Raw genomic sequence first — 23,100 nt, forward strand, 5'->3', positions numbered from 1 at the left:
GTAAACTCCACAGCCACTTGTACTTCTATGCAAACATGCCGAGGCCTGTGCTGCAATTCCTTGGTCTTTGCTTAGGAACAGCTTACTCCGGGGGTCTCCCTTCACAGAAAAGTTCAGAAAGCCCCTTGGAGGCCATCCTTCTGCTCCACTTATCCTCTGAGAGGCACCCAGGCTCCCGTGGCATCCACCAGGCTCCCGTGGCATCCACCGACCACGGGCACGGGTGAAAAATTGGCTTCGGACCACTAAGGGGTCGAGTCCTTGAGAGTCCGGGGGAGGGGGGGCAAAACTTGCCCGTTGCGGGACAAGCTCGCTGGCTATAACAACCGCCCACTCACCTCAGGGGTTCCTGAGGCGAGGAGCTACTGTCCCGCCGGAGCAATGGGCGAGTTTGTCTCTCCTAAGCACCTTGGGGGGGGGGGTGGCGAAAGGGGGGGGATGTTTTCCCGGCTTTCTTTAGCAACGCCCGTTTCGAACCCGCGCTGGCAACAGCCCCCCAACCAAAGTGAGGAGCTGAGGCGAGGGCGGCGGCGGCGGCGGCGGCAGCAGCAGCAAAGCAGGCGGCAGCAGCAGCAGCAGCAAAACAAGGCGGCGGCGGCGGCAATAGCAGAGCCGCCAGCGAGGGAAAGTGTTAATCAGGAGGTGCGGAGGTGGGGAGAGAGGCGCGCGCCGAGCGCAGCTATTCACTCGAACGTCACTCCGGTTACAGGGGGTTAGTGAAGTGACTGGGGCGCCTGGGGACTGGAGGCACTCACGAGCCGGGCTGACTCCAGTCAGGTATTCCATATACACTGAGCAATGTCTCCATTAGCGCGCGGCTGCCGCTGCCGCTCCCTCCTCCTCCTCCAAAGCCAACCGCAGCGGCTGAGGCGGAAAGAGGCGGCCCCCCTTTGCCATGGACAAGCCCTCGCCCGCCGAGCCTAGGCGCAGCCCGGCGTGAATCGCCAGTCCAAGGAAGGCGCAACCCCGACTTCTCTCCGGCTCTGCCTTTTCGGGCCCCTCCGCCTTCCCACCCACCCCACCCCACCCCACCCCGCCCACGTCCTCAGCCTGTCTTTCGGCAGCAAAAGCCGCCTCGAATAAGGAGGAACCGCGAGCTGGAGGTGAGAGCGACGGCCGGCGATCAATCATCCCAGCGCTGGCACCGCTGTTTATTGGGGGGGAAAGGGACGCGCGGGGAGGGGAGCGAAAGAAGCCGGCTGGTTTGGAGAGTGTAACTTTCGTGGGTATCAGCGGAAAGTGGGGGGGCGGGCGGGAGGGAGACAGCGAGCCACGTTTGATGATCTTGGTTTATGAAAGTTTGGCGGATTCAGAGAAGTCTCAGCTTGCGTTCAAGCCTGTGGGATTGGGGGTCGTGTCGGTGTAAAAGCTGGTGCGCCGGGCGAGACTTTTCCAAGTGGAACCCTTTCCTTGTCTACCGAGGAGTGAGTGGATTCAATACAGGTTACTTACTCCCCGTTGCGGGAACGTAGGGTTTTGCGAGCCTATTTTTGTGTTGTCTTTTTTTCTTTTTCCTAAAGGGCGAGATACGTCCAGTTGAAATCGAATCCACGAGTTCTTACAGGAAGGAAAGGGGTTCTCTTTGACTCGGTGGTGACGGTGCGGCGCTCTGCACATGCTCGGGAGAGCCTCCCATTTATGATTTTCGCAGCTCTGGGCTAGGTCTGCCTAGATAGCGGGACTTGAGAAGGAGATCCCAGCTGGCTTTCGTCGTAAAGAAGCTCACTGGGCTGAATTGGGCTGAAGTTACTCAGGGATTGTCCCGCCGAAGAGGAGCGCAGTGTAGCTGACGATTCTGCCGCAATGTAAAGCCGCGAGAGAAAGGTAACGGGGGTCCCGGTTGTTACCCACAGTGTTAACTGAACCCCACCTGGTTTTGAGCTAACAAGGAATTTTGTTTTGCTTGCAACTGCTCTGTGATATTACTGCCCATTACACCGCCCTTGTGTAAGGCATGCAAAAGGCGAACGCCTCAAAACTTCCGTGTGGAGTTGAAGCCTGGGGGAGAAGGAGGGAAGGGAGGGAGGAAGGGAGGAAGGAAGGAAGGAAGGAAGGAAGAGAAGAGGTCCAAGCGTTTTGGCCGGGCAGATCTTTAAAATCAATGGGTGCAGCCGCGACGGTTTCGTCCGACAGATCACGTTCAGCACCATCCTAAGCGAAGGATACCCCTTTGTATTTGCACGGGGCATTTAGCCGGGCAGGCTTCCCTGAAATAAACAGTTGGGGAAGGAAGGCAGCTTAGCCCTTACTCAGCAGGACACCCGCTGGCTTCGTTTGGAGTTATCTGTCACGTAAATAAATTCAGGAACACAACTCTCCTCCCCACCCCTCACCCTACACCCACCCCCACCCCACCCCCACACACACGCGCGTCACCGAGATGAGAAACGGATAGGAATACCCCATTTCGTAATTTAGTGCCCGCGGACGAATTGCGGAGTGCAATCCGAGCTGAAGCCTTTCCATTGAGAACTTGAGTTAGTAATTTCTGGGCCGTTGAGACGAATGGCGCCTGGAAAACTCTGGTGCACCTGGCCGGCAGGCGTTTCTCTTCCTATTCTGCATCTGCCAGCCAGATCGCCTCCCTCTGACATCTTGCAGAGCACCTGCCTAAACCGCTGGGCCTTTTTCCCGTACTGCCTCCAGGTTTCAACTACTCTGGGGGGCAGAAAAGATAAGAGACATCTGATTTTGAGTAAATACAAACATGCGCGCGCAGAGGGATCCTGCAGGCGTGCCCACGTTTCTCTGCCTCTTCCTAAAGTGTAGAGTTTATTGGGTATTGGATCCTTTTCGTCTGCCTTTAGTATCACTTACTCCTTTTGGATTTTATTTTTATTTATTTATTTATTTTGTCGCACCGCAGATAGGCGAACTCTTGTGCTGGGGGGGGGGCGTTCGTTGGTCTCTCTAGAACTCTTATGTCTTGTATTACTTTTGCGATTTGGTATTTAGGGAATGCTACCCGCGAATGCGCGCGGCCACGCTTTCCTCTGGATAGCCGGGTAAGTGAAATTAAAAAGAAAATTTCGGAGCTCTGTCTTACGGGACGCTATCGCTTGTCACTGTTCCTGCCTCCTCTAAAGGTTGAGGTGAAAGCGATATGGAGTACGATTCGGAGGTAAGAAGCCGAATAGCTGGGAAAGATGGTTTTTTGGTGCTTTTTGTTTTTTAATGGAAGCCGGCTGAAGAAAATAAGGGAGCGCTTCAAAACGCATCAGACTACAGCGCCCATCGTCCCCAGCGGCAGCGTTGGGTATAATGAGACTAGTCCCGACATCTGAAAGGCTAGATTGGAGAAGGTGACAAATGCGGAGGGAAACGCTTTACAGGGATTGGCATTCTTTACCCTGCACAGTAGGACTTGTTTCTGAATTCTTAGCGCAGACCGCCGTTCTTTCTCTGGATAAAAGGAGGCTAACTTAACCCATCAGTAGGCCCCGGAGTATGTCCCGTCCCAGCCCTCTAAAACTTCAAAACTCGGCCGCCGGCGACTTGACACCCAAGGTTCAATCTGGTTCAGAAGAAGGTGCTACGCTGCACGCAGAAGCGGGATCGCTGTTTAAATCAACCCCAGCGCCAATCGGGCCACCAGCGTTCAGGCAACAGGGACAGAAGAAAGTCGCCTTCGGCCAGGACTTCGGAGGGAACCCTCTCCTTCCGAAATCGGCGGCAAAGATTCCCCTCGCAAACTCTGGAGCAGCGCCTAAAAGAAAGAACTCTTTCGGGGTTGGGGAGGGAGGGAGGGAAACTGCGATATTCGGCGAAGTCCCAGGGCAGGAAGGCTTGTGGGGACGGGACGAGTACCTAAATCGGGGGTTGAAAATCCTCGCGAAGCTCTCCCCCACCTCCAAGGTCTCTTGACCGCCCTTCCTTCCCACTTCCCCTAAGTGCGGCGGCGTCAAAGGTTGGGCTATTTTGGCGATCAGAGAAGCTGCACCCATACCCACCCCGGTGGCCCCTGCGCGTTGCGGTCCACAAACCCAGCTAAGACTGGGCTTGGTTTAGAAATCTTTCCGCGTTCCGGCGGGATTTCCTCCTCGTACCAACTGGGCTTTAGGTTCGTGGATTCGAAGCAGCCTCCACCTCAACCGACCTCTCCCGAGACTTAACATTCTTCGGAGTTAAACTGGTTGGAAGGATTGTTTCAGGCGCCTCGCGAGGCCTCCCCTCGCTGTTTCCCAGGGTGGCTTCATTGGCTGTCCCGCAAACTCCAGTTTCCTTCAGCCGAGCCCGGGAGGACCGCTCTTCGCTTCAAGGAAAGTTGCCACCCGTTTCGGGCGCTCAGAGGTGTTCGGTTGCTTTTGGGAAGTTGGGGATCTTTGAGCACCTAGAGAAAGGGAATAAAGAGAACCCCTTCTATTCTCATCTAGATTCTCTTACTGAGAAGCAAGCCTCTGGCGATCCTTAACCCAAATCAAACAATAATACTGCCCGCTGGCTAGATAGGACCATCTGATGCAACCGACCAGGATGGAGCTGCTACGCGCCAAGAGCCCGGCAAACCGCTTGAAATGATTCAGGAATCTCCAATGCCGGTTACGCCTTTAAAAAGTGAAAGTTTTCCCTGCAGGAAACGCGACTTGCCTCCTCCCCCCGAGGAATGCTTCTCTGTGTCAGTGCCAGTGCCAACCGACTCAACCCTAGCTCTCTATGCTCGTGCTTTGGGTTCCCGCCCCTCCCGCGCCCTCCCCCTCTTCCCTGGGGGTGCTTGTCCGACACAATCTGGAAAGTTGCCCTTGCGCATTGCAAAGGACGCAGGCTCCAGAAGACCGCCTTCCTTTTCGGACTGCAATGTTTGGAAAGGCCTTTGCTTTTTGCTACCGCGTAAGATATTAAAACATCAAGCCCGGCTCACTTGGGGAGGAGGAATTAAGACCTTCCAGGGATCGAAACCTTTCTCTTAAATTCCTAAGGTCCCCTCACCTCCGTTGCGCATTCTGGAGAAATCCGTTCAGCTACTCGTTCTCTCGTCAAAGCAGCTGGGGAAGAAACCGGGAGGGATAGATAGAAGAAATGGATCCAAGACAAGCTTCGCTTCCCCTCCGTTTGAAACTCACCTTCAGTTGCTCTTTGCGTCCCCTTCCCCTCAAATGGGACTTTGGAAAAACGCGGAAAACCTAGTGGCTACTTGGAAGTCAGCTTTTTTTAGTAGCTTCCTAAAATTGCAGGCATTTAATGAAATGAACTGGCTTATGGACGAAATTAAGAGTGCCGCCTCTTCTCCAGGTTAAAAAGGTCACTGCTAGCACCGGGATCCTGCAAGGACCTCTTTTCCAGGGGCGCGCTTGGGATCGAGGCCGTCTTATTTTTGAAGGGGCCGTTATTGCGAAAACTCAACCTTCCTAGAGCCAAGCTTTTGCCTCGGTAAATTACAGCAATTACGCAGCAGATAGGATTATATGAGGTGTACTGCGGTCTCCAGATAGTCATCCATCACCCTCAATCGAGCTGTCAGAGCGGGCAGATTCGTCCCTGGGAGGCACCAAGTCTTCCAGCTGGGGAGAAGAAGGGAACATCGTCATTAATTAGAGTGTGACCCTGGGGCTATTCACATGTCTGAACCTAGGCAAGCTCTCTGAGCAAGTCTGCACTTCTGCCCTCCCCTCCCTCCACCCCAGCTGCCCTTCCCACTACAAATACACCAGGAGGCTTGCAAAACTCCAGAGGAGCTGGTTAGTTGCCCATTGCAAGATACCCAAGCTCAGGGACTCCCCTTTTCAAAGAAGTATTTCTTTCTCCTGCCCTTCCCCTCCCAAGCACCCAGACATAATAACCTGGATCAGGGTGGGGTGCCCTGATCTTAGCAAGAAGGCCTAAGCAAGAGGGGGGAGGAGAAGTGGGGTGTGCTTTGAAGACCTTCCATCCTTGCCAGAATTTCTCATTCTAACCTCCTAAACTAGAACTAGCTCTACCAATAGGCAGAATGGAGCGGTCAACCTTGAGCTTCAAGAAAGGGCAATGACATAAATCTTACAGTTTTTTTAATTTCTGTAAAAAAAGAAGGGCCCGTGTTTGTGGGATAACTGCATCTTTTTTTTGTAGCATTCACCTAGGATTGGGATGAGGAAGGTATGTGTTGGGCACCGAAGTGTCTTAAAACTGGGCCTCACCTCAGTAGGTTCAGACAAATTTTCTTGGATTTAGAGTCTAATGTGCCACTGTTAAATGACTTTAGGCTCAATAAAAATAGCATTTAACCCTGCTAAGGCCCCTCAGTAGGCTTATTGAACAGACTGTTTTAAATTCAGCCCTTAAGTTACCTTCATCCAAGTGTAAGGAAGTGGTGATGATTTAAGGGCATCTTTGTATATCTGCTCACTTGGAAATAAATGGTCATTTAAATAAAGGATTACTTTAGGATTAATAATAAACAGGATGGGAATAAATGTTGGGGAAGGGGAGGGCAAGCAATGACTTGCATCTGTATACATCTATACTGCCACTCACCTCCAACAGTTACTGAGATACCATTCCCCACACACACACACACACTTTTATCTTGAACACTCTTCCAAAACTTCATGGGTTGACCCAATATGAGTCTCAAACTATCTCTTTTTTATCTGGGATGTAAGTACAGCCAAGCATGAGTTCCTAAGCACGCATGCTCAGTTATACAACCATAATCCCCAAATGTTCATTGTGTAGGATTCCAGTCTAAGAATCCCCGAATGCTTTAAAAATCTAGGGATGGTCTTTTGAACTCCTGCCTCCTGGGCTCTCCTAGTGAAGTATTCACAATTCAGAAATTCCAACACTATTAAAATTAATTAAGGACCTGGCTGTTGACATCAGTGAAGCCTTTCTGTAGCAATGGTGTTAGTGATTTAACCTAACAGGGAAATCCAGAGGGCTTGAGCAATTATTCTCATTAAATGTGAAAATACTGTACAACAATTAAACACTTAAATGTATTTAATATTCAGATTAAAAGGGCCTAGCAACAGACTTGAGAACTATTGTCAGTGTTGAATTTTGGTAAATATTTAGCATTCAAACCAACTAAACTTGGACACAAATTACACACATTAGGCATGTTTTGAGCTTATAGTAGGATGGCTTTTCTCTTTTAATATTCTCTGTGTGGTTGTAACTTCTGATCTAATGCTTCCATCTTTTCCTGCTTCCCACTCCCCAGGTCCACTTTGGCTATGTTACAGTCTTAGCCAGATCAGACAGAAGCATAGCAAGTGTCTCTGTGCAATACAACTTTAATAAAATTGGGTTCAGTTCCCCACCACTACCATGGATTAAGTATCTGGTTCGTTGTAATGTAAGCATTGCCAAACTGTTGGTTTGGGAGGCTCCCTCCCATCCTATGGATCTGTGTTTGAAGAGTTCTCCATTCTTACTAATTTTAAAAGCTTAAATAATCAGGCTTTGTTTGGAAGGGAAAATAATGCTTACTTTTGCTTCTTATTAGCACATTGTTTTTAGAATGGTTAGGTAGAATTCTGGAGCTGTGATGAATGTTATCTAGATTTAGATGGAACAGGACTGAACTTTGCAAAACAGAACCAAAGTTTGCTAGTCATAGGTGATGAACCTTCACTCTGTCAGAGACAGAGAAAAACATCCTTATTTTTTTAATTGCTTCTCAGCATCATTTCAAATATGTGGAAGATTATAAAAAGAGATGAACCCTAAAACAAGAGCAATAAAGTGATTTCCATCCACCTACCAGATTCCAGCTGATAATTTATGCTTGTGATAAATAAATCAAAGGACTTGAAAAGCAATATAATAGCCCTAGAAACCAGATATCTAAAAGACCCACTTGAGTGTGTTGCAGACCATGTCTTCCAATAAGAAATGAAAACTTACCAGTGGCAAGTAAGTATTTCATCAGAGCCTCACTTACACATAGACCAACATTGTGTACAGATACTGGTCAGAACAAGTCAGAGTGACTGAAGAGATCAATGTATCAACTCCCCAGTCTCTTTCTCCACCTTGCATCTACTAACAAGCATTGCCTTTTGCCTACTTCGAGGTCGGGATGATAACACTGTCCTACCTTGCGGGGGTCAATGTTTGCATATCAAATGCTTTTGACTGTTGGGCAAAAATGCCACCAGTACTTCAAGGTATTTGCTAAAGGCTGTGGATCATATACCAGACTTGATCAAATGTAGTAGTTCCGTCCCTCCATAACAGGGCACAGAAATCCTCACTACCTGATGTCTTTTAGATCAGGTGTTTCCAACCTTGGTCACTTTAAGCCTGGAGAACTTCAACTCCCAGAATTCCCCAGCCAGATGGCTTGGGAATTCTGGGAATTGAAGTCCTCCAGGCTTAAAGTGGCCAAGATTGGAGACACCTGTTTTAGATAACCCCTTCCACCCACCCAAAAGTGCCTTTTTAAACAATTCCCACTCTCCTAAAACAGCGAGAAGAGAGGAAAAAAGTTTGCTCTGAATGGGAGCAGCGAGAGCTGTGGAGCATAGGATCGGAGGCGAGGGCGAGCAGGGGGGGGTCTCCGTTCGGTGCGCTTGGCTGTCAGCGTCGGAGCTGCTTTCAACTGTTGATTTAAAAGCGTTGCTGGCGCGCGTCCCTTGTCGACCTCGTTTGTAAGTGGGACTGATGACTACAGGGCGGGGAGGGAGAAGCGGCAGGCAGCTGCTCATTAATTAATTTCTAATTAAAAGTGCTTACCACCCTTCAGTGATCCCGCGCAGGCGCGCCAGGAAACGAGGGGTGGGGGGTGAAAGAGTCCGAGCGTAACATAGATTCCTCTTGCTCCGAAGTCTTATTTTGGGGTGGGTGGGGGGCCGCTCCGGGAACTTCGCCCTCGTATGGCTCTCTCGGGGCGCCACAGACTTCGGTCCCGTTGAATTTGGGCTTCGTTGCACTGATCCACGGGCGAAACGGTGGCCCCACCGAGAAAGGTAACTCTGAGCTGATCTGCGCTGCCTTGGGCGCCGCAGTTCAATCCCTCAAGGGGAACCCACCACCCGAACCAAAGAGACGAGGCAGGGGCAGGGCCTGTGGGGGTCTTTCCTGGCGTCAGATGTTACCGGACTTGACCTGCGGATGGAGAGACGGGTCATCTTTCGCCACCGCCGCTCCCCGCCTTCCGCTGCCTGTGGATGGGCAAAATATATACGCAAGGTCAGTAGAAAAATTCAATGTAATTTTTGTGCTTGGTACTCTAGGGCCCCTGGAAGCCCGACTTATTCACTCATCTGGACCAGAAGCTACAGTAAGGCTGCCTCCCACTCTCACAATCCCAACGCTTCTGCTTCCTGAACCTTGAGAGCACTCTTGTTGCCATGTCCTACCCCCAGTTTGGATACCCTTATTCATCTGCACCTCAGGTAAGATCAGCCTTACAGAGACCTTGCCAAATATTGCACCGGAATTCCCTTCCCCCCTCCAAAATTTCCCACTAAAGATAAACTTGGAAAAGTTGGTTTTTCTTTTTAGAAGGCAAGGCTGATATGAAAGTAAGTCTCACTGAAATCAAAAGCACTTAAATCCAGGACTGCAAGATAGAAATGTGGAAGCTTTAAAAAAATCATTTTCACCCTGATAATTATGCTTGATGAATGGAATGCCTTTGCAGTCAGTGGGTCTTACTTCAGAGTAAGATCACCCACCCATCAATGCAAAATAAAGTTCAGTTGGAAACAATCTATTGGGGGAGGGGGAGAGAGAGGACTGTGAACAGTAAGAGAGAAACATTTTGGGAGGGAAACTGCAGTGTAACAGCCCAGTCCCATTTGTCTACTCACAATTAAGTCCCATTTAATCTTCCGTGAAGCCGAATCCTAACTAAGCGAATATGTAAACTGTCTTTGATTCTCACAACACTCGGCACCATCAGTTGGGCTTCCATTCTGTTCTGCCTCCAGATGGGCAGAAAGGTCAATCCATATGACTGAGCACCTGGGAAAGAAAGGGTTGGATGGATTAAGTAGACCCACAAAAACCCACCAGGCAGGCAATTCCTCTTAAGATCCACCAAAATCAGCCTCCGATGGAATGGCTTTCTGTACCTTTAGATTAAGCAATCCATTGCTCAAGGAAGGTGGGTGGATTAAATGTTACCTGGATCCTGGAATGGCTGTTATAAACAATTATTAAATAATTTTCACCAAGGACCTGGGAGCAGATTTCCCAGAAGAACTCTGGAGCTTTTGTTTAAGGGGGAAATGTTATGAGGAAGACCCAAGAGAAATATTCTGCCAGCGTCAGTAGAAACAATTTTCTCCTTGGAAAGAATGAATTCTGTAAAGTATTTTCTCTTTTCAACTAGCTTTCCCCTCTTCAAGTGCTTTTTACACTACTACTTGGTCCATATACTGGTGAAGCAATTGATATATAAAATCTAAAATACTTGTTCGAGCCAGATCAGTTATTTCATTGGTTTCTTCTAGGGATTTTAGAGAGCAGCTACGTATGTATTCCATGCACACTTTTCTTCACAGCCAGATTAGATTTTGCTCAAGAATAGTCATCTGAGAATTAACCCATTGAGCTGAGTAGGACATATTGCTGTATCTGAGCAGATATGCCAAGGGTTGCTGTGACCTTTGAGAGTTCAAACTATTGCTGGGGTTGGATTCTGCAGGTGACCACTTTCCTGTTTCAAGAGTGGAATAACACTCTTATTACCCTGGGTGTGATGATGTTAACTCTAAAACCCCAGAATTGGACATGTATATGTGCCTATCCTGAGGACAGGAAAGGGAGAAGTTTATTCCAGATTCATTAACTTTGAGGAAACTGCAAATAATTTGCCTTGAAATCGGTGGCAATGTTTGCTCCAGAACTAAGTTCTGTGATTTGGCATCAAAATATACCTTACATAACTGATTGCTGGGTCAGCTAACCAGCCTCATTGATTCCCAGGTCTCTCTCTTTTTCACCACCCTGTTCTTTCTTCTAGTTCCTGATGACCACCAACTCCTTGTCAACTTGCTGTGAGACCAGCGGTAGGTCCTTGGCGGACTCAGGAGCAGCACCTTCCACTCAGACCCCTGTCTACTGTCCAGTATATGAGAGCAGGCTGCTGGCCACAGCCAGGCACGAACTCAATTCAGCAGCTGCTCTGGGAGTCTATGGGAATCCCTACACAAACACTCAAGGCTACGGCAATTACGTCACTTATGGGACAGAGGCATCCGCTTTCTATTCCTTGGTAAGTCTCTCTCTGCCGCTGCTGTGCCCTGAATTTTCTCAAGGAAAGTAACAAGGCCTACCTGCTATTCTTAAGAGACTTAATGTACCATAAACCACTTCAGGAAACCTAGATTGGCCACCAGTCTGGCTTGCCTAGATCTTAAGATCAACCTCTAGGGCTGGGGATGGAAACTCAATTTTAGAAAGTAAACCTCAAGACACTCAAAAATGAACTGGGTTAGGATTTTTTAAAAGGTAGGAATTTGCAGTAAAAATACAACTTAGCCCCTCTAAAATCAGTGGTTCAGATATTTTTCCATGACGTGCGGAAATCTACATGCCTTGGAGAAAACTGATGCCCACCACACTTGTAGGGCACCTGATGGGGGAAAGTTAATAGGGGTTCGGCAATCTTCCCCAATCCAATTACATGCAGGTAGGGATGAAAACCCACAGTCAGCTACAGATATCCTAATAATATAATCAATGGCTGGTAACCAAAGATGAATGCATGTAAAAACATACTATCCTCACTTACACTTTACACAATACCACACTGCACTATACACATTTATACAGCAATTCCTATCTTGCAGCCCTGATGCATATTCATCATAATCTTCTATAAAATATCCCCTACTGAACTCCATCCACTGAGCTGGCAAAAGATCTGGTCGCCTGAAAATTAATTTTAAATATAACATAAATGTCAGTGTAGAATATTTGCTTCAGGCAAGACCACCGTTAGTGCGTAGTTAGTGGAGTGAGTTCCTCCTAGGAGTCTGATCCTCCACATCTGTTGAAGTTTCATTTGTTTAACTTTTAGCTTCAGAACTGCAGTTTACAATTTCAGGTTCCAACGGAGGAGAGTAAATCTGGGAATTCATGGCTTGATAGAGAGCTAGCATGTCCTGAAAAACCTGGAAATTGTGTTAATCCCTTAATTCATGGAGGGAAATTGCAAGTCGGTATGGATAATACTGTGCTCAGTGAAGTGTATGTGGGTGATCCTTCTCCATACCTGAAAGATCCAACTTTCTAGATGTATTTCTAAGGTGGTCTGCCAGGATGTTTTCAGTTTCAAGATAATTTGCCTAGACTTAATGACTTACTGCATTGATAACGATCTGTTTTGAACCCCCTGAATGAAGAATGCATACAATTAATTCTTAAGTACAAGGGTGTGGGTTTGATTTGGAAAAATACCCATTACACACCTGTTTTTGAATAAACAGGCATGAGTTTGGGCTGGTAATCAGGTTGGAATTTTCTTGCTAGGGGGAAAATACTCTTATTTTTGATTGCATGGAGTGTCTTGCTGTCTTGTTCCCATCTATGTTTCCTTGTGAGGAAGAAGATAGTGCTCCCTGCTTTGCTTTGCTTTGCTTTGCCATTACTGGCAGGGAAAGGGGTGAGCTGATCGGGGCCATCCTTGGTTTTCCTGTTCTAGAATAGCTTTGATTCGAAGGATGGGAGTGGATCTGCACATGCGGGCATTACCCAGGCGACTGCTTACTATCCCTACGATCACACGCTCAGTCAGTATCAATATGACAGGTAAGAAACAAACAGCTATTAATTGCGAGGCAGGACAAGGGAGCGGCTGGGGAAGGATACTGGCTGTTTGCTCCCCCATCGGGTTTAAAGATAACTCTAACTGTATGTGTTTGTGGGGGTGGGTATCACCACTTATGTGGAGCAGTTATCGCTTACGTGTTGACCTGGATGAGTAATCCTGAATAGCAGCAAGCTACCATGCATGTGAAAATATATTAAGCTAAAATACAGGTTATGATTCTGATTTGATATTCAGCATGATGAAACATTTTGCTGACTTCCCTTGGAAAGTGATGTTCTTGTATTCTAGCCTACAGCTGAGAGCTCATTTGTGCAGATGGATTACTCATCCCCTGATAATTCTAACCTCCACTGGATTAGGTGTTATAAACGCATTTCCCACCCTGTGAAAAGCCCAAGTTTTCAGCGATGGGAACATTCCCCTGGCGGTGATGGAGAGTAATGGCTGAAAACTGTATTAGGAAGTCATTTGATCACATCCCCCTACTATGGACACTTAGAAAATCCATTATCTTAATTGCACACTATCCCCATCTACAGATATAGGTGTCATAATGGACCTTCTTTAAAGGGTTTAATAAGGGTTTGAAATGCTGTACTGAAGTTAGGGGAGCCCCAATGACAATCAGAAGGGGCAGTATCCCATTGCCCAGCATAGGATATACAAATTATCTATGCACTGAAGTTGCCAAGTAATGTTTGTTGCATATGTGAACTGTCTTTAAACTGATCCTATTTACTTAATTAAAAAAAATATATCAGTCCTATATATGCCAGATGAAAAGACCTAGAGGATTCAATGCATTTTATTTACTTATCCACTTCCACCAGCTACAGGAATATGATCTGCAGAGTCTCACTGCATTTATTTACCACTGCAGTTCTTCAGACTGAGGTTTATTTCTGAACATGCATGCACTGGTTTTTTGCTACAAGCAGTCCAAGAAGGAAGCCACAGAAAGCAAATCCTTAATGAAACTGCTTGCAGAATTCCAGGGGTTTACTCGTGCACCTGCCTATTTCCATACAGCCTTTTTTATTGTCTGTAGTCACAAACCCATAACTTTCTTCTAATCTCTTTATCACTCTGGCCTTACAGCTCTTATTTTTAAACTCCTATTTATATATTTTGATATGAATATCTCACTGATCACACAAAGATCAGTCTCTCACTGATCAAGAGCCAGATCCACCTTGGTTTACTAGGTAATGAGTTGACTGTGTTGAGTCTATGTGCATGGAAAATTTCAGAAACTGCAGACACTATGAAATAACAGCTTCTGCAAGGTTTCTCTGAGTCCAGCACAAAATAATATTTTGAAATTCACATCTGAAAGTTTTAGAGTACCTGAGCTTTCCCCAGATTAGATGGTGAACCTCTGAACATAATAGTCACCCAATGAGAATAAAAGTAAGTTTTGATTATGGAAGAAAGCCTGAAGGAAAAGACCGTTTCCCCCCTAGTGATTGAATCCCTGTCTAGTTGTTCTTCCCTTCAGTATTTTGCAGACTTTAACACTTATGAACAAATAATATTTTAAAGAGATTGTAGGGTCAGTGGTATTTTTAACTTTAAATCTAGATATTTCCCTCATTTTGGTCAATCAGCATTGATTTAATCATAGTTTTATCTTCCTGATTTATGACCCTTTCCTTCCCTTGGCTGCTTCACATATGCATAAATCACATTTTTACACATGAACACTTCGCACTTCACAACTGGCATCTGAATGTGTGAACTTGCTCAAAGAATCAATCGTTAGCTCATCCCTATGTATACTCCTCTCTTTCTTTCAGAGGCAGATTTCCAAATATTTCCCATGAATTCAGATAGCTTAAAGTTGACACCCCCTCTTTTAACATCATGTTAAACAAACCTTTTTTATCTTTGATCTCGTTATTACTTGTTTTCTAAAAGAACATGCGCCAAGAATCCCCGCTTTCCCTGTTTCAACCTTTTAAGCCCAGTGGGTGCAGGTGACCTTTTCTTAGATGATGTATATTAAATATTCAGGCATAGTTCCAATGTCTCTCTCTCTGTGTGTGTGTACGTATGAGAGTGCGAGAGAGTATTTTGCTGCTAATAAAAGGAAATATTTTTATTACCATCGCATGCAGAGGTTACTCGGAGGTCTTTACTGGAGAGAAGTAGCACCCCAAAAGGCATATTATTCTGACACATTCCTTTTACATTAACTGTATACTACTTCCTCCCAAAGGCCACATTTCTTTGGCAAACCATCTGCTGTAGACTGATCCATCCTTCCCTGAGGAATCTCTGCTGAATAAGGTGATACTTTCAAATCGCCCTGCCCTTCAAAGTCCAGCCACACGCTTCTACATAGTCCAGTTGTTGATGGGATAAATGTTGAGTATTTACAGGTCTTATCCCCCAAATGAAGGATTCGTGAGCTAGTAGAATCTGGATTCCATGGGTAGCAGTGGGACATACTCTCCAGTCAGAGTAAAGGTAGGACTATTAAGCACCTGTCCTCTTTTTCTCACACTCTTTGTAACCACAGATATAGCACCATGGATGGAGGGACACGGAGGAAAAATGCCACTCGGGAAACAACCAGCACGCTGAAGGCCTGGCTACAGGAGCACCGCAAAAACCCTTACCCAACTAAAGGCGAGAAGATCATGCTGGCCATCATCACCAAAATGACCCTGACACAGGTTTCCACCTGGTTTGCCAATGCCCGGAGGAGGCTCAAGAAAGAGAATAAAATGACATGGCCCCCAAGGAACAAGTGTGCTGATGAAAAAAGACCCTACGAGGAGGAGGACGAGGAGGACGAGGAGGGAGAAGGTCAAGGGGAGAACCTAAAGAATGAGAAAGTTGAGGGTATCTCCTAACCATTCTTTAGAATACTGCAAGCTTATACTTTTTCTCCCTATATTAGCTTTGCCCACCCGGGGACTTCTAGACCCACTGGACTAGAATGGCAAATTGACCTAGGAACTATAGTCCTATACATTTGGAGGCATCAGGTTGGGGAAGGCATCTTCTGCTCGCCATAGCAAATTGGAACAAGCAGTCATCATCTGTTCCTGGGATTGTGCACATAATTATTGGGGAACATTTGGACAGGTGTATCCTTGTTCTCAGTTTATAGAGAAATTATTTGTGAGGGGATACTCTAGATTTGATAGTAGGATAAATTTCCCTCTTAGCAGGCAATACCCTTGCAGTTGCATTGTGCAAACCAATATCCTAAACAACTCAATGGCTGAATTCATATGACATGCTTTAAACCTAATTTCCAAGTTAATCCATGTTCCCACAGCCTCACAAATTAACCTGATTTGCTGAAGCACTACACCCAACTCAAAAAATAAAATCTAACCAATTTTAACACTAAACAAATTGTGGATGTTGTGCTAATAGACCCACTAAATCTTTTGTGATTAAGTTGTAAATCTATCCACTCCCTTATAAGCAAATACACCTTCTTAGAGCAGCAAGTAGAAGATTTTTTTTTAGGAGGCATGATTTATAGCAAGTTCTGTATATCATTCTTTTGAGAAACTGGTATTCTCAGATGTGCGATGGGAAGATACTTATCTGGTGGTGAGAGAAAGTTGCTGCATTCAGCTGTGTGCCAAGCTTAATCTGGCAGGGGGAGAGGTGGGTATCTAATGATTGTTTCAACTGTTACTTCTCCAAACCTCAAAGCTGACTTGGAGATGTAAAATGACATGCAAGAGGAAAAGAGTAGTAGATATATTTAGTTTTGAAGTATTTTATTCCAACTAGAGCAAATACCTCACTTCAAAAGCAGCAACTCTATCCATTTCAAATGTTGCTTAAAACTTTGACAAGCGACTACTGTGGCTTAGGTTCCCTAATAACCAGTTCAAACTAGTGACTGACCATTCACCAGAGTTAGACTCTGAGGAAAAGCAAGGCGTTTCTCCAAAGGAGGAGAACAGGGATTCTTGGAAATGATTTGTGCCAGGCCCTCTAAGGAAGAGCCATTGCATTCGCACATACTAGATAACACGTGAATGAATTCAACAGAGTTTCTCCCCTCTTCTGTTCTTCCCAGAACCGTCCGGGAAGGAAGACAAAGAGCTGGGCTTAAGCGACCTGGACGACTACGACCCACTAGAGTCGGAAAGCTCGGAGGGCGAGCCGAAGACTCAAGCCTTCGGCCATGTGGAGAGCAGCGCGTGCGCCAACGAGCCAAGCAAGGAACCCACTCTGGTGACGGGCGCGGCCTCGCTAGAAAGCCCCCTCGACAGGACCAAGAGCTGCCTCAAGGAGCCTGTGTCGGGGCCGGAAGGCTGCGAGGCGACGGAGCTGCTGAACGCCAGGCAGAGAAGCTGCGCGGCCAAGCCGTGTTACCAGCCCCAGCCGCCTCCCCCGTCGCCGCTCCTCGAGGGCGGCGGAAAGCCGAGGATCTGGTCGCTGGCGCACACGGCCACTTCGCTCAACCAAGCGGAGTACCCTTCGTGCATGCTGAAGCGCCAGCAGGGGGCGGCGAGCGGCGTCGGGGCCTCGCAGGCGGCGAGCGTCCTGGAGAGGCCCCCGAAGGATTCCCCCGTAGCCAACCTCAGGAACTGGGTGGACGGCGTGTTCCACGACCCCCTCTTCAGACACAGTACTCTGAACCAGGCCTTGAACAGCACCACAGTGTCTTGGGCGACCACCAAAGGCTCCATCTTGGAGACGGGAGCCTTGGGGCGCTCGCTGGGGGGCGGAGCCGCCGTGCTCAAGGGGCAGCTGGCCGGCCTGGCTGGGCCTCAGGACTCCGGCAAAGACTTCCTGGCTTTTCCTAAAGCGGGCAGCAAAATGTTCTGCTCTTAACGACCGAACCCCGTCCCGCCCACCTCCCTGGGTTAGGGGAGGGCGGGGGGAGAGGCAAGGCGAAGAAAGACTCGGGACCTGGCGAGCCGCTGTGGCGGGGTGGGCCTGGTTGACTTGGCGGGCAACTCGAAAGACTTGGGAGAGAGTTTGAGATTTGGACAGGAAACGTTTTAACAAGCAGAACGGGCATTTTAAAAGTTGTGACTGGAGATTCCAGGCGAGAGGAAAAAGACTCCATTCTCGGCTTTGGGGGAGAGGGGGGGTGGAATTTTGATCATTTTCAGCAATCGAACTCTTCATCCCAGATCTTTGCCCTCTTGCGCACGCGCCACTCAAGCCGCCTTTAGAATTTCCCGGGGCAAGTTCACAAGGCGCGAATTCGAATTCAAGCTTCTTCGAGGAGGAAGGGGGAGGGGCGTTTGTCTCGTTCTTTCCTTTTAATTTGTGGCATGCCGATCTTAGTTACCAAAAAGACTTTCTCGGACTTCCCCCCCCCCCCCTCCTCTTTTCATTATTAGCATCTCATCCACACACACAAAAATCGCACTTCTTTCACCGAGTTTAAACCCCATTGCGCTTACGCACACGAGCACAGAATTTTTGAACTTGACAAATAAGACTATGTCGAAAAGGTATGTTCACCCCAAATAAATTGTCTGTCTCTCAGAGTTATGCAATGATTTGTGATCTCTTTGCCTTGCTTGTGAAAAAACTTCCCCCCAGTGGGTCTTTGGAAAGGGGAACAAAGGTGAGATCACCGGAACTTTTCGCCTAGTTCAGACGAATGTGTATTTCGCTCCATTGAAAATGAATATTTCAAGCTATATAGGTATCGAGGTTTTTTTGGAAGTCAGATACGTATAAATATGAATATTTTCATTCAGACGAGTCCCATCCTTCGTAGAGCCGCTTTACCTGGCCTCCAGCGATAAAGGTCAAAGGACAAGCCAAAGGGAGTTGTGGCACAACTTTTAAATCAACCGAGGATTTGTCGAACGCGAATTTTCTTATTAAACGACTTGTAAGATCTATCAAGGATTCGGATTATTCTAATTCACCGTGAAGCAGCAGATGGTAGTGACTGTTTAAAAGAAAAATATTTGAATTATTTCTCGCCTGTGTTCAAAGCAAAATTATTTGCATCTTTTCTTATATATTATATTATATACACGTAACTCATTGCTTTGGGAGGAAGGTGCTTATGGAGTTTGACGCTGGGAGGTAGGCAAGGTAATGAAAAAAAAGCGAAAGCCAAGTGCTGGTTGGTAACTCATTGCTTTGGGAGGAAGGTGCTTATGGAGTTTGACGCTGGGAGGTAGGCAAGGTAATGAAAAAAAAGCGAAAGCCAAGTGCTGGTTTTAGGGTTTTAAAAATCAAGAACACCGCTTATACTTCAAGCTCTTCTGTTGGAATATTTATAATAGCAGCCGCTGACAAAGTGAGACATACCTTTTTCTGTTTCTCTATAACGAGAGTTATAAATGGGCAAGGAAAGATTTGGGTATGATCTGGAATTTGGAGGAAGCAAAAGGTTATCATTTAGGAGAAATCATATTTTTAAAGGAACCCAATAATGGTTCGGCTTCTCAAGCCATTTAGGAGAAGGACAATATCGTGACCAACTGAGGCTTGCTTTCCTTCTCTATCCCGAGATATTAGACAAGTTTGATTAAAAGGAAACTGGAAGAAATTGTTCCTGATAAAATTTCCACAAAATCGAGTTGCATAAAGAAATTTTTAACTTGTTTCGAACACATAAAATTGATTATATAGACGTACAGAATTCAGCCTGGTGAGCTGCTCATTTATTCGGGTTGGGAAGGAGATGAGCTAGGATTCCCCCAAAAGTGAAAAAGACTTGCAGAGGGATTTGGGGAAATGGAATTGCTGGGAACGTAAGGTCGCCAAGGAAGTCCACATACTGTATTGCAGACGCCGCCGGCACCTCTCGTCCTGCCCCCCACCTCTTCCCCGCCCCCCTTTCCGCTCCGTTAATGTGAGCGAAGCAATTGATTCACATGGAAGATTTGATGTTTTAAAGCGCCGTTTTAACTTGAAGCTTCTCCCCTGGTATGGAGAGCGAATCGTTGGATTCTCTATGAATATTTCAGCACTTCAGGATGGATGCTTTACTGTTTTGACATTAAATAGAAGCGCAGCCAAGAGGAAGAAGGAGTGCTCCCCCCACGGCGCGGGACTTTCTCGAGAAACGCCGGGCAATTTGCCACTTAGCCTGCAGAAGACAGCGCCGTCAAGATCCCCTCTCACGGCCGCCTGGGGATGGAGACGGGGAGTCGTTCGTCTGCGGGATGCAGGGAGAGCAGGGATTGCAGGGATTGCCTGATTGAAACATTTTAAAAGACACCTTTCATCATCCCGACCGCCAAAATAAATTAAAAGGCGCGTGAACTTTAAATTCCATAGAAGCCATTTTGAAAGGAATATGAAAAGCCATAGAACTAAAAGCTGTCCGGTTAAATTTGCCGGGGGTGGAGTGGGGTTAAAATCTCGGGGACGGCTTCTTTAGAACCAGTGGATTTCCGGCCAGGGCCTGGTTCTGCTTTCTCGGAGAGTGGTCTTGAGCGGGACCACGCAAGAGGCCTCTGCCTGGAAAAGGTCCTCCGCCTCTCCCGCCTCCAAAAGCCAGTCTCCGTTTGGTCTTGCTGTTATTCTGAACCCCATACGCGCGCAGGAGTAAATTGCTAACACACAAACACACGGTGCTGCTGAGAGAGCTCTGAGGCAGATGCTTCTGTGTGTAATAAGCTGCAGTTGTCCTAAGTCAACACGAACTCCTAAAATAGACTTGAGTGCGAGGCATTGTAATTTAAAAACGCCCCCCCCCCCCCAACAACTTCATGTTCATCAGATTTATTCCGAACTGAGTTTGTGGTTGTGCATAAAGTTTTGCGCCCACACTTCTTCAGGCCTCCATTTTAACCTTCCAACCTCTAATCCTTGGCCTGACTCAATATTTTCCTCAAGAACGTTATTTTGGTGTACTGCCATGCGGAGCGCTGGAAAGCAAGAACTGGAGTAACGGCCGCCTGCTATTCGAAGTTATACGGAAAGAAAGGGAGCGAAAGAGTGGATCCCGAACTCCAGCGACTCTCTTTTGTCGAACAGCAACTCTATTCGACCCGCCAGGCGCTCAGTTTCAGTGACCGCCGTCGTACTGGAGCTGCGAGGCAGCCGAGAGGCGCTCTGGAGCCGGGGGCGCCGAAGGAAACAACCGCCGCGCAGCTTTTCCTTCGCCCTCCTCACCAGCGGCTCTAATTGGACTCCGAACTTCCCCCTCCCTTCTTCTCCTCCTCCTCCCCCCTGTCATTATATTGACTTTCGCTCCCTTGGATGATATTATCGGAACCTCTCTGCTGATGGGGGCTGTCAAAAGGCGGAGGCGGGAGGCTCCCGGCCTGGGGAAAATGAGGAGGAGGGGGAGAAAGACGAGAGGGGGGTGGGGGGGGACCCGTTGCATCAGCCAAGATAATTTGAAGTGAAATTTTCATTTTGACAGGAAAAGAGGGAGGGGGAAACCCACCCTCTTCAATTTCTAAAAGGCTCTGCATCCAGAGATCTCGGTGGCAGGGAGGGAGGGGGGACAGGGGAAAGAAAATAGGGGAGGGAAGGAACGAAAGGAGGGCAGACCTTGCAGAAAGCCACGTCTTCCAGCTGAAAAGGGCAAAAGAACTCGAATTAGTTGTAATAGATAAAAAGGGCAAAAATAAAAAGAGTCAAGGGTACTTGACAGTAAGAGCGAAAAGTGGCGTCTCCGGGGAGGCGGGTGTGCAGCCAGAGGCTGGGCCAAGAAGAATGTTAATGCCGTCTGGACAAGCGGGTGGCTGCCGAGAAAGGCGCTGGCGGAGAGACAAAGCAAATCCTCTTGGCAGCTCGAAGAAGGGCAGGGGGGCGAGGGAGGGAGGAGGACTAGGGGAAAGTCCACCCTCCGGCGTGGGCAACTGGAGACACTATTGAAGACACTATTCCCCGTCCCCACCCCCCCACCCACCCCCAATACATGGGGAGCGGGGAATAGTGTCTTCAAGGAAAGCTCTCTCTCCGCGGACTTTCGTGACTCTGTAAATAAATCCACCCTGGGAGAATCACTTGCTTTTGTCCAAAGATTTTGTCTTTCGCGCGTTGCGGTTCCTCCCTATTAAATCTGCACCTTTTCCTAAGCCAATCAAATATTTACTTTGACAACACCGAGCCAAGAAAAGGAGTTGCCAAACGTCAAAAAGAACACAAGCCAGAGTCCCCACCCCGGAAGCCAAAGAATTCCTCCGAAAAGGCCAGGCCGCTGTCGCGCCTCTCACCCAAACCTCTCCCTGCCCCTCGGGGGGTTTCCGAGGGAAATTGAGAGCCAGGCAAGAAAACCCCATTCCTTCGCCGGCTTTCGTTCGGTTGAAGTGGAAGCCGAACGCACGAGAGAACAATCTCTTAACATCCCTTTCTCTTCAGGCGACAAAGCAAAGCTCTTGCCTGGAAGCAAACGCAATTTAAAAGTGCCGAAGTACGTTGGCAAGCAGAGTTTTAAGGGCGCTTGGAGTGGCGCCTAAATTTAGGAGGGTCGTACCCACCGTAGTTCCTATGCATTCCTTTCAAAGAAATAATAATTAAAAAAAAAACGGGGTTTGCATGCTGGGAACTAGGCTGAGAACTGCACCGCAGAGTATCAAAAAGCGGGAAGGTTTCTGGGAATTAGCAAATAATATCAACAGCAGCCGGGGAGATTGCTGCGAACCTGGGAACGACTCCTCGGCAGCGACACTTCGCAGCGGCGAAACACGTCACTCTCCGAGGCCGCACTTCCCTGGGAGGAAAATCTCCCCCACCGAAACAGGCTTTTCTCAATCTGGCGCCGCAGAATTTCATCTAAGCGGATGGGGCGCCTCGGTGTTCCTACCGAAAGGGCCGAGATCTACCGATTTCCAAGGGAAAGGCCGAAAACGGTCGCAGGGAAATTAATCACTAGCATGGCTGGATCGATACTTCCACATCTCACAGGTGCAGCCGTAGTTTAAAAAAAAAAAAAAGAAAAGTTCTCGGATCCACCTGGAGGCGACAGTGGCGGTGGAAATTGAGGGCGGCGTGTTAAAAGTGTGTGTGTGCGCTCTCCCCCCCCTCTCTCTCTGGATGTGTGTGTGTGTGTGTGTGTGTGAGCGTGTGTGAAAGAAATTATCGAGCCTGTTAGGGGGCGCCTCTATAAGTCATTTGGCCGTGGCAAATTCCAACCCACCGCGGAGGAGATGGGAAATTAACAGCGTCCTTTTACATAGGACCCGCATAAAACTGTAATCAGCGGCGCGTTACTTTTCATTAAGAGATGTTGACAGCGCGGCAGCGGCAGCAGCTTCAATCTCGACAAGGAACAGGAGCAAGGGAAGGGTGGGGGGATCTATAAAGAGAGTAGGGGAGAGGCGGGGGCTCTCCCGGCCGGAGTCATAAGATAATTCCTTAAGCTCCATTAACAACTCTTAGCCGCAGGAAATGGGCTCCCTGAAAACATCTTCAAATCTAAAAGCTTTATCGACCTCCCAAACCTCGGCTGATGGGCCTATTTCTTTATTTTCTTTCCTTTA

General features: G+C 47.7%; 1 protein-coding gene across 2 annotated transcripts; it reads left to right on the forward strand.

The window, feature by feature from the left end:
- Window positions 1–631: 631 nt before the first annotated feature.
- Window positions 632–18,198, forward strand: IRX4 (iroquois homeobox 4). Of its 2 annotated transcripts, XM_087961119.1 has the most exons (7): window positions 632–1,103; window positions 1,521–1,824; window positions 9,159–9,320; window positions 10,895–11,146; window positions 12,578–12,684; window positions 15,228–15,553; window positions 16,758–18,198. In XM_087961119.1, exons 3-7 carry the CDS (start codon window positions 9,276–9,278, stop codon window positions 17,516–17,518), a joined length of 1,491 nt encoding a protein of 496 aa, XP_087817245.1. In that variant the 5' UTR covers window positions 632–1,103; window positions 1,521–1,824; window positions 9,159–9,275; the 3' UTR covers window positions 17,519–18,198. The 2 variants fall into 2 exon arrangements, with proteins under 2 accessions (XP_087817245.1, XP_087817246.1); XM_087961120.1 differs by lacking the exons at window positions 632–1,103; window positions 1,521–1,824 and adding an exon at window positions 6,054–6,117.
- The last annotated feature ends 4,902 nt before the right edge of the window (window positions 18,199–23,100 follow it).

This window comes from Notechis scutatus, chromosome 3 (genome assembly GCF_049901735.1).
Source record: "Notechis scutatus isolate UNSWTSFEM ecotype Mainland chromosome 3, rNotScu1.2, whole genome shotgun sequence".
Taxonomy (NCBI): domain Eukaryota; kingdom Metazoa; phylum Chordata; class Lepidosauria; order Squamata; family Elapidae; genus Notechis; species Notechis scutatus.